Source organism: Hemiscyllium ocellatum, chromosome 2, assembly GCF_020745735.1.
Source record: "Hemiscyllium ocellatum isolate sHemOce1 chromosome 2, sHemOce1.pat.X.cur, whole genome shotgun sequence".
Lineage (NCBI taxonomy): Eukaryota > Metazoa > Chordata > Chondrichthyes > Orectolobiformes > Hemiscylliidae > Hemiscyllium > Hemiscyllium ocellatum.
The window spans coordinates 135,478,024-135,495,304 of record NC_083402.1 but is presented as its reverse complement, the minus strand read 5'-3'; the positions used below and the strand labels follow the sequence as shown (position 1 = coordinate 135,495,304).

The window sequence follows — 17,281 nt, the reverse complement described above, 5'->3', positions numbered from 1 at the left end:
CAGTGAGCATTAAAGTTAGGAACTGTGGCCATGGTTGGTTCAGTCGGAGGCCACACAGGAAGTGGCACTATTGACCCTGTTGGCCTAGCCCTGATTCTGAAAGCCGTGTGTTTGGATGATAATTTTATGAGCACCTTTGTGGTGACGAGGTTAGTGCAACCTCTGAGACTGTCTCTTGGTTTGGTATAAATGCTCGCTTTGCTGGACAATGGATCCAGAGTAAGAACTCGTAGATGTGAGCAGGAACATCCTTTCTGCTGATCTGGCATAAAATATTTGGGACTGAATGTTGTTCAGTATCTCCAAATGGAAATCGTTATGGTCGGTTGACTGGTGGGAATGTAACACAGGAAGCAAGGAATTTCCCCATGTTGCCCAGCGCAGACATATGGAATGATTTATACTGTGTGACAGTTATAAATCTCTATTCCTTTAGCATTTTGTAATCAATTAAAAAAAATCTGTCCTTTGTATTTTTGTGAGAATTGGCATTTTGGGGTTTGGAGTGAGAACACAGTGCTCAAAGGACAGCAGTTTCGATTGATGGCACCTCACTCTAACTATTTCTGGTTACTAGTTATAAATGTTAATGAAATACGGCCTGTTTAATATAGCACACAGGAGCTTTAGCATTTCCTGTCATGAGGGAAAATTTGCAATTATATGTCTTAGATCCGACCTTGTTAAACATTTTGATATTTGGATTTTCCTTTTTTATATGGTTTTCTTTTCAAAAATCGATTGACGACTCATTAGACATTGAAGTGCCCGATGTGTCTCCACTGTCCCAGCTCAGTTTGAAGCATTAACACTGGGTTTATCATGTAATGTAGAAAAAGAACTTTAAAATATCAGAGGAAGACAATATAATGACCCCAATTTCATAGATGTAGCTGTCAGCATTCACTGTCATCAATCCACTAAATCTTGACAGTTCAGGAGTTGGCAATTGTGTGGAATAACAGATTGGGCAAAATCTTCTCTTCTGAGGCTTAAGAGTCATGGCAGGTGTGAAATGTGGAAGGACCTGTGTGCGAGGGTTATGTGGGGAAGAGGGAAGGTGAGGTTGAGATTGTGATGTGATTTACGACAGTCTTATTGCAGAGTGAAGTATGCTTAATGAGCAGAATTGCTAGCTCTTCCTCCCTGTACCTCTTTTTACATCCTGTTGTGCTCTGTATATCTAAATTCTCTTATTCCTGTACGCATTCTGACAAATGTCTGCAACCCTGCCCAAGTCATTGCCTTCTTTTCTGAAGCGTGACCCTCAGAATTGGATACAATACTCCAGTTAAGGTCTGACCAGTGATTAATTTGGTCTTTAAATTTTGAAGCAGTAGGTGTCCAAAGCCCAGCACATTGATGTATTCAGTATAACGGAATTTTTGGAACATTAATGTGTGTTTCTGGAGAGCAAAGTTTGAGATGTGAAGAAAACATGGGGCCAAGCTCAGTCAAAATGCTCGTTGTGTCTATTCTAAGAGCAAACAAAATCTTTCATCAAGAACGAAACAAATTTGGTTTTGGAATGCATAAAAGTAGATCGATTCTCAGGAGCCACTGAATCATTTAAAGGCTGACAGCTTTGAGTCAGCACTGAGCGACAGAAAAGAATGTGTGTGCCTTGCTCTGAGTGAGAGAGCCACAGTCAGACATGATGTTGTAAAAAGGAATGATATTTGTTCAAGTACCAGGAGAACTAAACATTCAAATATTCAGCTACAGAGGGGGAAGGAGATGTTGACATTTCTTTTCTTGTGCATGTACTTTAACTGTGTCATGACCTTTAGCTCATCATGAAGAGAATGCTTAGATATTCAATCTTCAGATAAGTGCAGCAATCTCTGAGATTTTTCTTCTGTTTCTTCCGATTGTGTAAGCTTATGGGTGTCAGCTGTTGTTACATTCTTGCAATAGGTTTCAGATCCCAGCCTAGAGGCGGGAATCAGCACTGATGATTCTGCTGGATGGCAGAGTATGGGTGTAGTAATGAGGTCTCCCAGTTGGGTCTCATACAGTATAAGTTCCCTGACTGGGGCTTGTTAACCTGGTCCAATCAGGGAGCCCTGGCTGACAGATAAGAACAGGAGCACCAGAGATTCTGTTCACTCTGAGAGCTGGCTTTGAGAAAGTCAGTATCAACGACCTTCCATGTGTAAAATAAAGGGTGACTTGGTGACGAGAGACCAGTCTCAGTGGAGTTAATTTAGTCAGATTGTGGATCAAGAGGATAAATAGCAGGAAGACCCTTTGCTGGATTTTATGCACCTGTTCGCCTTTAGACCGGCTGGTGAGGTAAAATAATATCTGGCTCATTGAACGGTCACAACGCAAGAGGAGGCCATTTGGCCTATCGCTTTTGTGTGTGCCCTTTGAAAGAGGAATTTACTTGGTGCCACTATCTTGTTTTTTTTTCCCTGCGTAATCCTGTAATTATTATTTTTCAGATAATGACCCGTTGCAATAATGACACGTTGCATGAATGAATCAGGGCAGGGATAACTCATTACTAGTGTGTGGATGAAACAGTGACTAATGGCTTGGATTCTGGATCAATAACACAGACATATGGCTAGGAACATGACAGAGAATTGTTGTTCTGAAAAGGTGTCAAGCATCAAAGACAGAAGCATTACCAAAACCTGGAAGAGTTGATTCTTTGTTTTTTCGAAATCTGCTTTCAGGATTCCGGTAGCATTGTTTTTACTTCAAATCTCTTTGAATTGCTGCAGTCCTTAGCAGCCTTGTAGCTAACTCCAGGATACTTCTCTGCAATAAGTTAAGATAACAATTTTGGATTTTGCAAAAATGCCAGAATCACTAACAATTTCTTCCTTTGTGGTGACCACTGTTGGTTTCTGTGGGATGGAATCTACTCCTTGTGATGACCAGGTCCTCCCAACACAATCCCCAGACCTAGCCTCTGAGATGATTGGATTCAGTCGCTGCCCTGATATTTCAGTGGCTAAGGCACTACAATTAATCCTGAAGAAGGATTACACCCGAAATGTTGACTTCTCCACCTCGTGATGCTGCCTGGCTTGCTCCAGCCTCCTGCTTGTCTACCTCTGATTCCAGCATCTCTAGGGGTTTTTTTTTGTGTCTCTAACAAAGTCCTGCAATAAGCTGACCATGTCCTGACATTGTGATGTATTCATGTCATGTGTGTATCACAGTTTTAAAATAAAGAACAGTCCCAAGACATTTCACGGGAGCATTACACAGCATGATCTGTCCTTATTATGACCAGATGTTATCACTGTGCAGAGTGGTCTCTGGCATTATGTCATATGGTGTCCATATCCCATCATTATGCAACCAGATTCTGACTTCATTGGCAAAGATTCAGCTTTCCTTTGTACATCGCAGAAAGAATTGTGCTTTCTTCTTAAGAAAAAAAAACTACACAAAGGATCTTTTTTAAAACCAGGCTGTAATTCTCTATGCAAGACAATACTCAAATTGGAAGGGGTCACTGGGGTGGGGGATGGTGAATAGACTCCAGAAGGCCTTGGAAAAGTCTAAGACAGTATCCATCACAGAATAGTCATCCCACAAATGGACTGGAACAAAATGTTGAACAAAACATGGATGAACCTCTCAACAACAGAGCAGCAGAGTAACCTGTAACTGAAGAGGCAGTTACACGAATCAGTAATTGAAAGTGAAGGAAGTGGCTGGGACACATCTATCAGGTGGGGGGGGGGGGGGGGGGGGGGGGGGGGGAGTGTCGAGGCCAAAATCTGAGTCTGGGAATCTAGGCTGGTGGCTGACTTTTGCCCCAAGAGCCAGGATTGGGGGGCCCAATGCCAGTTCCCTTTCTGCTCAGGCCAGGGTATGGTGGAAGGTGGTATACTGGGGAAGAGCCACTTTTCTCTGCTGAGGTGAGCCATCTGTCAGACTTGGGGGTCAGGGGGTGGGTGACTCTGTGTGTGTGTGTGTGTGTGTCGGGGGGGGGGGGGGGGGGGGGGGGTGCGGTTGTGGTAAAGCAAGAATGAAGCTAAAATGGAGTCATGGAGAGACATAGTTTCATGGATCATGGATTGAGGTAGGGAGTCTGTAAAGGGAGTGAGGGAGACAGAGAGTTGGCAAAGGGAGGTGAGGCAAGACAGGCTATGAGGGGCTTGGGGAGAGAAAGGGAGGCTACAATTGTGAGAGAATAGAATGCAAGAGATGTTACAAAGGGTGAAGAAAGAGGAAGGGCACAAGAAAGGAAGAGAGATAGAGGCCATAAAGAAGAGGCAACAGAGAACTTGTCAACAAAGGACGATTCAGTTAACTGGAACCTAGGAAAACTTGAAATCACTGACTAAAATATTCCAGCTTTGGAGAAGGTGCAATGGAAACATATTCCGGTAATTTCATCATTCTCTAAGGTATGGTTAAGGTATATGTAGGAGAGTACGTCAATTGTTTTGAAAAATACCTTTGTTGCTAACTTATGCCTCAAGTCAGGTGCCAATTTAAAAATTGTTCAGAAAATCAATGACGCCTTGTGAATTGAACTGAATTGAATTGAATTTATTGTCACGTGTACTGAGGCACAGTGTGAGCAATACAGGCAGATCACAGAGTTAAGTAGCGTAGCTAAGTAAATAATAGGCAAACAGTGGCAAAAATAAAATACACAGGTACGGGTGAATGTTAAGAATTTGTGAGTCTATTCAGTATTCTAACAACAGTAAGGTAGAAACTGTTCCAAAACTGGCTGGTGTGCATGTGTTCAGGCTTCTGTACCTTCTCCCAGATAGTAAAGGTTGTAGAAAAACATTGCCAGGATGCGCATTGTGACTTTAAATTGAATGGAGGATTGATAATTAATGAGGACAATGGTGAATCCTGTTTCTGTAAGAGTCCAATTACCCTATGTGTCAAGACAGATACAAGTGACAATACATGATCATGTCACCTAATACATAAGTTAGTACAATTGAAAAATTTGTCTCTAAAAACTAAAAAAAAACCTTAACATCAATAAGTAACCCTCAAGAAAAGTTCAAGCAGAGTCCTGGTACTGTTACAATAATGAACCCATTGCTAATTTCAATGTACCCTGTCAACATTCTTATACAGTACCTTGCATACCCGCTGGACCGAAATCTTGCCTTGTTAAAAAGATGGCATGGTCATGGTGTTCCGAATGGTTCGGGTTTGCTTTTTGCTGAGAGTTGGCCCAGCGACAGATATTCTCCAAGCTTCGAGACGGATTTCCTCTTTCAATCAAGCTGATGGACTAATCAGAGCATGTTTCATTTAGTTCAGTTTTCATGAGCTGACATGTTCCGATGCTTGAAAGTAACTGGATGCTGGACAACAGTGGTCCTGATCAAGATAAGGTCGACTGCTGCTCCCTCTGATCCCCCAGGGTGAATTTAGGGCTAAAATTCACTGGAGAGAAAATTAGAATCTGCAGTCACATGCACAGTGGCAGTGAGACAACAGGGCTGCCTCCTTCGATGGCATTATTTCTCAGTCCATAATGAATGTAATTTTGAGATGGTGGATTCTAGAATGGATCCTTCCTAAATGTAAGTATAGTAATTAAGGTGGAGCTACCTTGTGACCTAGATTTTGTGCTCTGCGTCATTGATAAGGCTCCGTGCTGAGAGCAGAAACTCATAACATTATTTCTAACATCCCTTATGTATCTCAGATATCATGTGAGTTTTAACATGCATGCTTCCTAGAATAAATAAGAGGTTGAATGTTACCCATTATAGGAATTCTCTGCACAGAACATCCTGGGTCATCCAGACTCCGAGATACAAGTGTGTCACACCGAACATCGGAAAATATATACCCAGTTACCACATGAAAAAGAAGCAGTGAAGACAGAAACCAAATGTACCTCCACAACCTGCTGAGTCACCAAAGTGGGAACACTCACCAAGGATCTGGGGATACAATCATCACTGGATGGAAGTGTTTTGGAATGGTCACTGAAAGGGTCAATAGACCTGAGGCTGGCCAGTAAACAAGAGACTAGTTGGCATAAATCATATTGACATATCAGCAACATAGGTACAATATTATGGACAATGGCAGGAGAAAAGAGGCCAGACAGGTTGGAGACTCCTATCTCAAAGTTGGAAGGAGGAATTGACTATATACTTCTGAAATGAGCACTTCCATCAGCTGCAATTCACAATATGGTGGGCAAGCTTTTTGTTAAGGTATTATCCCATTGTTCAGGAGATTAATATGTGGTATTCTTGTATAATGCTCTGATTTATCCTCTATTTGACCATGATGTCTACTGGAAAACTTGCTATTTTGGAGAATGAAAATCATCACTTTAAAGGATTTAGTGCTTCACGTTCAGATTTATTCTGTGCTCAGCCACAAAGAGATATGCACCAAATGATGCCTAATTTGCAAACCAAAGAAGAAAGATGTGGGAAGATCATGCCAATAGCCAGTCTGATTTTGTGGCATCCTAACCATATTGTCCCCATTGTGGGCCTAGAGGGAAAGATGTATCCTTGGCAATCATACGTGGCATCCCTTGTTGGTATCCTTTAAAATTGTTGAATGTTACCAATCCCTCAATGATTAAGGCTCTGTAATAGTCACTTTCCATCCAGCGATACTGCACAAAAATTTCTTTTTTACTTGGCAAGAAAAGTTGAAACAGTTGTGTACTTTAATAACTTGTGAGCTACATCCTGAAAGAACATCTAATGTAGCTGTCAACACTCCTCAACACTTGTCAAAGGGGTATAATCAATTAATCTGCAATTCAACACCCCACACAAAAGAAAGCTGAAGAGCTAAACGTGTTCCATTTTGAAATAAAAGATAATTAGCTTGAATCAGCTCACACCTTTTGATTTGTCATCTTTCTTCTAGATCATTTGAGCAAAGGTAAGTGTTAAAATAAAAATGTCAAAAATCGGATAGACTGAACAGCTTGATGTCAATCTTACCTTTGCATATCCCAGCATGATCATTCGTACTAGCACAACATTTACATGGGCTCCCAGTGATTTATCATGGTAAATCTCATTAACCTGACAATGAAAGAAAAGGAATTGTATTAAAATCCTTTTACCTTTCAAGTTACCCAAATGTTTCCAGGAGCTGCCGATGCATTTTATCCAATGAATTACAGCCATAATTTAATTCACACTAAATACAAATAACAGCACAAAATAACTGAGCTCTTTTTGGTATGAATCTCAGTTGGATTTTCTCCGCATAAAAGTTAAAGGATTCTTATGTTGTGACTGATTTGGAGGTACCGTTTTTAGACTGGGGAGTACAAAATTAAAAATCACACAACACCAGGTTATAGTCCAACAGGCTGATTTGGAAGCACTAGCTTTTGAAGCGCTGCTCCTTCATCAGGTAGTTGTGGAATATAAGGATATTGTGTGACTTTTAACTTTCTATTTTAAATGGAGAAGTTTTAGGGATCACCGATTTGAATATATATGTCAACTCAAGCATCTCCTATAGCATTACCCATTGTCAGCCAGGGAACTGAAAATATAGGATTTTTATGCTGATCTAACAACTGTAGAAACAGTAATTTCTTTTGGTGCATTAGCTAATGATCATTCCTGTAATATCCGCCCTACGATGTAACTTTCTCTAATAATTTCCTTTTTAACTAAATGACAGGGTCCTGGAGGAGTAGCTTAGTTACTAGACGGAATCTCAAATGTTAATTGCAACATTGTAAATTTAGGGATATACTGGAAAAAATATAAGTTCTGAGATGTGGGGACCAAAGATAAGGATGAGACAGATGGACTGTGTTGTACGTGGTCATGAAGGCTCTGCAAGGGTTAATGCTTGACTGAGTGCAGCACAAATGCCCACCTTGATTATGTTGTGATGATTTGGGGCAGAGTAAAATAGGATCTTGTGGGAGATAGACCTAAGGATAGGTCCTCCCAACAGTCTCTGTAGTAATGTAGAGTCTGATCTTACAACATGTAAAAAATTACAGAGATGTAATAAACTGCATCTTGTTTACTCTACAATCAACCAATTAGGCCTGAAGGGAGCACTCAGAGCATCGAATAGGCCAGTTGGGTGGATGCTTGGTTTGTGATGCAAAATGATGCCAACGCCATGGGTTCAGCTTCCACACCAGCTGAGGTTACCATGCAGAATTCTCCTTCTCAACCTCTCCCCTTGCCTGAGGAGTGGTGACCCTCAGTTAAACCACCACCAATCATCTCGCTCTATTGAGAGAACAGCCTTATGATCTGTTTGTACTATGGTGACTTTTTACCTTGCACACACTAGCCGCTAAAGAATCAATGAAGTTTAGAAGCACACACAACTAGCCCAGTGGTATTATCACTGGACTTTAATCCAGAGACCCAGGTAATGCCCTGGCGACCTAGGTTTGAATACCGCCATGGCGGAATTTGAATTCAATAAATTTCTGGAATTAAGAGTCTAATGATGGCCATGAATCTACTCTCAATTGTTGGAAAACCTATCTGGTTCATTAATGACCTAGGGAAAGAAACTGTCATCTTTACCTTGTCTAACCGACATGTGACTCCAGACCCACAGCAAGGTGGTTGACTCTTAACTGCCCTCTGGGCAATTAGGGATAGGCAATAAATGCTGGCCCTGACAGTGACGCCCTCACAACATGAATGAATAAAACAAACAGGCTGTATTTACCTTTCTCATCATAAGTATCAGATTACAGAGTCATAGAGATGCACAGCACGGAAACAGACCCTTCAGTCCAACTCATCTATGCTGACCAGAGATCCTAACCCAGTCTAGTCCTATTTGCCAGCACTTGGCCCATATCCCTCTAAATGCTTCCTATTCATATATCCATCTGGATGCCTTTTAAATGCTGTAATTGTAACGAGCCTCCACCATTTCTTCTGGCAGATCATTCCATACACGCACGCTCTCTGCATGAAAAAGTTGCCCCTTAGGTCCCTTTTAAATTTTTTCCCTCTCACCCTGAACCTATGCCCTCTAGTTCTGAACTCCCACACCTCAGGGAAAATACCTTGTTTACTTACTCTATCCATGCCCCTCACAATTTTACAAACCTCTATAAGATCACCATTCAGCCTCCAACGCTTCAGAGAAAACAGCCCCAGCCTATTCAGCCTCTCCCTGTAGCTCAAATCCTCCAACCCTGGCAACATCCTTGAAAATTTTTCCTGAACCCTTTCAAGTTTCACAACATCTTTCTGATAGGAGAGAGGCTAGAATTGCACACAATATTCCAAGAGTGGCCTAACCAATGTCCTGTACAGCCACAACATGACATCCAACTCCTATACTCAACGCTCTGTCCAATAAAGGCAAGCATACCAAATGTCTTCTTCACTATCCTATCAAGCTGTGACTCTACATTCAAGGAGCTATGAACCTGCACTCCAAGGTCTCTTTGTTCAGCAACACTCCCTAGGACCTTACCATTAAGTGTATAATTCCAGCTCTGATTTGCCTTTCGAAAACGTAGCACCTCACATTTACCTAAATTAAACTGCATCTGCCACTCCTCAGCCCATTGGCCCATCTGATCAAAATCCGATTGTACTCTGAGGTTGAGGATCTAAAACTTTGAATTTAGGCTGTTGTCAGAAGCAACAAGTATATGTAGATTTTTATTAACCACAAAATGGCTTTTCAATTTAAAATAACGCAATAAAATGGCTTTAGAATTTTCTTTGACACTGTGAACTTGAACTGATGCTTTGCTGAGTTGGTTGAGATAAGAGAAAAAAAAATGTAGTTTTCTGCATGGTACCACTCCACTCAGTGCTCTCCCCAGAATCCAAACTGAATTCTATCCATATCATTAGGTGTCCCTAACAAATGAAAAAGGACTACTGCCTAACTTAAGCAGGCACTGCTGTCACCCAGCACTGCACCCTTTGGATAATAGGGACAGCCAAACATATCGAGGCACAGGGTGGTAAATCAATCCCTATTTATTTTGTAGCATGACTGCCCCATTGCCATGGAGTGAGCAGGCTCCATAATGTCACAGCCATGTGATACAGTGACCAGGACAAGTGAACGGGGCAAATCACCGATTCAGTTATTCTCCTCTTGCAATTTTTGATGAGCTGAAAATTCAAATCCTCAAATTAGCTTTCAGATTATGACACTCAAGATTCCAAAATGTACAGTTAGGAACAGACTTTAAAGTTAGACAAACATAAATTGATAAATTGGTTAAATCAGGTTAAAATGAAAATAGAGGCAAGGAGATCAAGTAAAGAAGAGATGAGAATGATGCAATAAGAAGCATAAAGCAGCAGAGTACAGTTTTTAAAATGTCTTAGTCATTTGTTGAGTTTCCATCCTGAATTACAGTTAATGATTATTTTATTTATTATTTTACAACAATATTTAATAACTATAATAATCAATTGTATTAGCCCAAATCAAAATTAATTGGCAGGGTCGCTTGCTTTTATTCCTTTAAACATTGTCAGTGACCTGTCTCATTGCCTCATGGGTAATTTAAAACATGGCTGCATTAATTCATTGTTAATTAAAGAATAGAAAGCTACCTTACTGGCCAGTTGAAGAAATTCTGCATGTGATTGGGGGATAGGGATAGATCTATATATAATAGCAGATGGAACACCCAAAAGCTGGGAGGTGACTGTGAATGGATATAAGAAGGGACATGATAAAACAGTGTAAGACCACTCAGGTTGAGGACTGTATAAACAAGGTTAAAGCAATAATACTGTAAAATGAAGAACTTAGATTCTACTTGGAATCCCGAGCCTATGTCTGGCATATCAACCCTTTTTGAGGATTGGAATTTTGTTCCTGCATACCCACTGAGCCCCTAACATCTCCTGATTGTCCCCAGCCTTAATTTAAACCACCCACTTGTTACAAATCTTTCCTTCTTTTGAAAATAAAGCATCAAGTCTTCATAGGTAAAAACAATGACTGCAGATGCTGAAAACCAGATTTTGGATTAGTGGTGCTGGAAGAGCACAGCAGTTCAGGCTGCATCCGAGGAGCAGCAAAATCGACGTTTCGGGCAAAAGCCAGGGCTCTTCCGGCACCACTAATCCAAAATCAAGTCTTCATAGATGATATCATGGGGATAAGTGGCCTTTGCTATCCTAAACCAGGTCCCATACTGGGAATTAGAGTTATGATAAGCATGCCTCTGACTGCAAGACCAAAACGGCCCAATTTATTCAATCTATCCAAGGGTGATACGGATGTAAATGCAGTAAAATTCTGGGAGTAGTCTGAATACGAATGGCTTGTGTTACAGGATTGAAATATGTGCCTATCTGTCTGACAGAAGTGACATACAATTAAACAATAATCAAGAAGGTCAATTATCTTTGTTTAACCCTGTGCTTTTGCAATGTTTTCCACCTGGAGTCACTGACAGGATCCAGACCAACAGTACGAACCAGTCCAGGAATTTCCAGTTGCAAATGAGGTGAGTGGTGGTTTTCTATTAGGATGGCCAGAACCGGACTGAACCACGATGCAAGTTACAGGCAAAACCGATTATATCCAGTGCCCTCGTGATCCCAAATGCCATTTGTCAGACCTGATATGGTTGATTGGAACCAGGATACCCACTGGAGGCGGACCCTACTTCAGGTACCCACCCGACGACTACTGCTGGACATCCTTTTCCTGAGGGGACCCTGATAATGGGAACAGGCAGGCACTAGCATTACACCTTTGAGACTGGGAGCAAGACAGCAAAATGCCCCAGGGACAAATAGTTGTCTCTTTGCTTTAACTATTGAAATGTGGCCAATGGAAAGTAATGTGTCTTTAATGTTACCTCGGAGCTAACGATTGGAAGTTGACATGCTTTCATCCTATCAAAAGGAAAATCCACTAATATACACTGACTCTTCATTGTGCTTTTAATATGATCCACAACTTTGAAGCCATGTGGGAACATTGAAGATTTTTAACCCCCAAGGGGCAGCACTATAGTAATGCTATTTTGTCCAATCAGTCTGGCAATTATCTAGATGTTCAGCTCATGCTGATGAAACTGATGCTGTTTCTAAAGTAGTGGGCAAATATATGCAGCTGGTCAGGCTGCATCCAAGGAGCAGGAAAATCAACGTTTCAGGCAAAAGCCCTTCATCAGGTTATATTCCTGATGAAGGGCTTTTGCCCGAAACATCGATTTTCCTGCTCCTTGGATGCTGCCTGACCTGCTGTGCTTTTCCAGCACCACTCTAATCTAGACTCTGGTTTCCAGCGTCTGCAGTCCTTGTTTTCACCTAGCATATGCAGCTGCCAAGCAGGCGACATTACACCCCTTACACTTCTGGTAACATTGGGTCCACAGCAAACCCCGGTTAGACACAGTATAAGAAGGGGTCTGCCAGACTTTGGTAAGGCGCAGAAATCATGAGGAAGCCCCTTCTGAACAGTACAAACTATGGCCTCAAATAGGGTACTCCCACAATACTCAAACCAGAATATGGTGACTCCTACTAGATTAGTTTATATTCCTTCTTTGCTGCGGCCTATTTTAATTGATTATGTGTATATTGTATATACTTATATACAATGAGGGAACGGTTTATCCTTTATTACAATGGACATTCCGTGGTCTCCAACCTTGCAAGGGGCGAGGTGATGAAGCTGAAAATGTGTTGCTGGAAAAGCGCAGCAAGTCAGGTAGCAGGAGAATCGAAGTTTCAGGCATGAGCCCTTCTTCAGATTTTAGACACTTATACATAAGTGCACCCCCATTCCTTACCATTGTAGCAATTTGGATAGGATATCATGGATTTATTGGAGGAAGCCCATAATCTTGTCGATTCTCCTGCTCCTTGGATGCTGCCTGACCTGCTGCACTTTTCCAGCAACACATTTTCAGCTCTGATCTCCAGCATCTGCAGTCCTCACTTTCTCCTGGGAGATGATAAAGATTGAACTTGATCTGCTATGTGGACTTGCGATTGGCAGCATTGATCTACAAGAAGGGACAGTTTACCTGTGTGATCCTGAGCAAATAGAGAGGTCTTTACACTGTATAGGTGTTGTGTACCACTTTGACTTCATTTGTACTATGGGCATCCCTGGTAAGCCTTGTCCCTTTCAGATAGATCATGTAGTAAAAGGGGGCATGTTATCCTACACTAACAATTTGTTTCTAGAACCCACAATAAAATATTTGGAGAGGATGAAGTAGTTTGTTATACCCTTACTTCAGCAAGAGACTCCCTGACCCCTTTATTTCTTCCCAATTCTAACATAGGGGTATAGAATAGTTCTAAAATATTTACAGGATTATGGACTTCCTCCAATAAATCCACGATATCCTATCCAAATTGCTACAATTGTAAGGGATGGGGGTGCACTTATGTATAAGTGTCTAAAATTATACCCTGTGCTATGATAAAATGTATCAGTCGTTACTGATTCTCTGAAGGACTTCACATCTCATGCTTTTGCAGTAAGGAGGAACATGTCTCTATTACCACTGGTTTTCAAACTCTTTGTGGGGAGGGTAACAACAGCCACCTTCATTATGATATTTCTAATGGCATTAATATTTTCCCAATTATTGGATGGGTAGAACCATTCTGGGATGTTGACCACATCTCTTATTAAGAGACCCACCTCATTTGACTCAATGATTTTTAGCCTTTATGTTCGGGACCAAACTGTAATCATGGATTACCCAGATACTCCAGAAAGTCACGAAGATAGGCCCACTTCATTTTTGGAAAGTCCCTCCATTATCTATACTAAACCTGGATATTATTTTTTCAGTTATAATAAGGCATCTAACTACCTTGTCTTGAATGGAGCAAGTATTCCTGGTGCTGTAGCTGTCAGAACACTATTTCCAACAACTGTTCCCTGTCCAATTACCTGACAATGAGACTCGAATTCCCCTGTTAAGTGTTCAGTTTCTCTTGACTTTTGTGCAGAAGAATCCAAAGGTTCTATCAAAAAGTAAAACTCACTCATTGGCATATGCAGTTCTTAGTGTTCTTTCCGTAGGAGGGTCTTCAGGAGTTATTAGTCATCAAAACCGTAATTATCTCATTTGTGGACTCATGATTTTATGAAATGAGACAACTGCTGCCCTAATAAAAATTAGTGATATGCTTTCAGAATTGTGCCTTTTTAAGCAACAAAATCGCTATGTTCTTGATTACATACTTGCAAAGGAAGGTGGCGTTTACACTATTAACAAAGGAAAGTGTATCATGGGGGTTACTAATTTTATCGAAAACATTGCTAGACATATAGATAATATCCGCACTTTTGTCAATCAAATGAATGAAGGTGCAGGATGGGGAGATTAACGTTTTGGTTCATGGTACAACTGGCTAATTTATATGGTCAAAGCACTGCTGCTATTGTTTTAGTTGGTCTTTTTGTTGGTATTGCTATTGTTAAGTATATTATTGCTAAAATATTAGTTTCCCTTGACAACGTTGGTTCCATCCAGAAAGTGTTTCTCCACTTAGATGATGATGAGGAAGCATCATTGCCTGCCTCTGGTTCCTCTTCAGAGGAATAGAAAGTATTGCAGTCTCTCGCTGCCATCAAATTGGATTAATTTGATCCATGTATTTATAGTGTGGTCATAGAATGACAAAAGAGGGGAATGAGGATCTAAAATTTGAATTTAGGCTGTTGTCAGAAGCAACAAATATATGTAGATTTTTATTAAAGACAACATGGCTTTTCAATTTAAAATAACACAACAAAATGGCTGAAAGTAATGATATGACTCTGTGAACTTGAACTGCCCCTTTGCTAAATTAAGCTAAATAGAAGATAAGCAAAAACAATAGATTTTTCATAATATTAATCATAAGACAGTGCTTTGGTATTCAAACTAACCTTGAAGTAGCAAACATGGGATGATTTTCTGCATCAACTAATGTTTCCCAAGAAATATCATTGGATTAACCTGCTGTAAATCATGTCACCTTATCATATTTGATTGGTCTTTTCTTGTAATTATGACTTGCTGTCTATTAAAAAACATATAAATAATGTGTAATTTTCAAATGTAATTGTGCCATTTCTCCACACAACACAGAAGCTTTTAACCTCCGTGTTGCTGGACAAATTTGTACCAGGCTGCCTTAATTTATTAAACTGGTAACCTTGCGTTAAGCAGACTGTACTCCTAATGATTCTTTTGACCGATCTCGAACCAAAGGGGCCACTCTGGAGAGGTCCATATCTTCAAGGTAACCTTCTTCACTGTCTACCATACTTCCAACTTTAGTGTCATCCGCAAACTAACTAGCTATACCTCCTATGTTCACATCCAAATCATTTATGTAAATGACGAAAAGCAGTGGACCCAGCACCGATCATTGTGGCATCCACCGGTCACAGGCCTCCAGTCTGAATGGTCAAATGGAAACTCAATCTAACTAATTTAATACATTATTTCAAATGTCAATTTAACTTGAATGGGGTGGCAATTTAATCAAATGCTTCAACATAAGTCTGGTTCAGCATTAACAAATAACTACCAGGTATTCAATTTCCATAGGAAAATATTTCTTCATTATATAACATATATCAGGATCCATTACTGTTTCTGGGACTGACTGTCTCTGGGTCTCTTTCCTTTATTAATAGCAATTCATTGTTTTGAATTGTGGACTTCATAAAAAAAAATGGCTATTTAATGCCACAAAAGAAGTGAATAACCTTTATGGTTGTGTTCGCTGATGTGTTGCTTGTATTTCCATTTAGGAGCCCTAACTAGCTTGAGTTGTGTGGAGTTTCCCAGTGTGTACAGCCTATGACAGTGCTAGTGCAGTGTAATGCTCAGGACTCCCCAAAAACCTCCATCATGTTAAGGAAAAAGGGTAACAGGGGTACAGAAAGCAGCATCCTGATGTGGCAAATATGTCAATATTCCTTCATCAAGTAAAGTTTCAGCAAAATGTCATGGATCTCCCGTTATATTACTCCTATAAAATCAGAACTTAGCTTTACAGGTTTATGCTATCTTGAGATACTGATCCAAATCCTGTTTAAGCAGTGACTTGTTGCAGTACAATAGCCAAAGATGTCTTGCATCTGACAGCACATTTTCTAACAGCTTTCTCACTTATTTTTATATCAGTACTTTGGAGGAATATACCAAGTTTTTGTTGAAGTGTAAAGTGCGGATTTCCTGGAACTCCCAACCTCAGAAATGGGAACCATTTCAATATCCAGTCAATCAGGAAGAAGGGTCATATCCTCAAGGGTTAAAGTGACAGGCAATAAATATCTTTATCTCAAAAATTTAACTTCTTTATATTTTTCTTCCCCAAAAAGTACTGGTTGCCATAAATTTGGAAAATAACAAACTTCACCCAATGAGACATTATGCCTTGTTGTTAATTAAGTTTCTGGATAATTGAGGTGATCAGGAAAATAAAGAGAACACATTTAACAACTAAGTGAAGGAATAAACAATAAATTGTTAGGCTGAAGTGAAACAAGGGGGTCGGTGTGAAGTGTGAACAATGGGATTGTTATCGATCTAAATAGCTCAATGATATACAGTATTTCTAAATAATTTTGTGGAACTGGCAGATTATTTTGCAGTGATTCATCAGTCTAAATGATGAATTTTTCAATCATCCATCTGCGCAATGTGTAAGACATAATGCATGCAGCATAAAGTAGAAAGGAAAACAAACCATGGGTCACAAAATTGTCTTTCAGAGTAACAGGCTCAGAATCAAAAACAGGAATTGCTGGGAAAGCAGCACGTCCTGAGTAAGGACTTAAAATGTTACCTCCACTTTCTCCCCTCAGATGCTGAGGTTCTCCATCAATTTCTGTCTTAGTTTCAAATTTCCAGCAGTCTTTGATTTGTTATTGTTTTCTTGTTAAAAGAGTTAGAACGTCCCTTTGGGGCTCAGGGGAAATGAAGATTTCCCTACAAGTCCACCACACCGATAGGGAATGTCAAGAGATCACCAGCAAGTTTAAATGATGGTCAGCTACAAGGACTTGTAGCAACATTTGAAGCAAGTGGTTCAATGTGAGAAAGATCACAAGGCAGCAGTTGACAGCCAGAATTAAAATTAGAATGGAATGCACTTCTTTTATCAGTACAAAACAGATACAAATAGGACTAATTTTCATTCTGGATTCAAAATCCCGCTGAGGATACCCTCCCAGTATTATGTGGCACTATCGCCATGCTTAATGGGAAAGACTTCAAACAGATTCAAACAATTTCAAACTGATACTGATGAGAGACTGTGGGCCATCAGGAACATTAGAACTGTGATCAACCACCATCTGTAATTTCATGGTCTGGCATATTCCCCCAACCCAC

At 40.3% G+C, this 17,281-nt stretch overlaps 1 protein-coding gene across 1 annotated transcript in view; it reads right to left on the bottom strand.

Moving 5' to 3' along the window:
* The window catches only part of LOC132829086 (A disintegrin and metalloproteinase with thrombospondin motifs 3-like), a 268,759-nt gene that overhangs the window by 73,940 nt on the left and 177,538 nt on the right, over positions 1–17,281 (bottom strand). Inside the window, exons 6-7 of the mRNA XM_060846397.1 lie at positions 6,927–7,010; positions 5,077–5,233 (exon numbers count right to left, since the gene is read on the bottom strand). Of these exons, the coding sequence (XP_060702380.1) occupies positions 5,077–5,233; positions 6,927–7,010 (241 nt within the window). The remainder of the gene's footprint in view (positions 1–5,076; positions 5,234–6,926; positions 7,011–17,281) is intronic.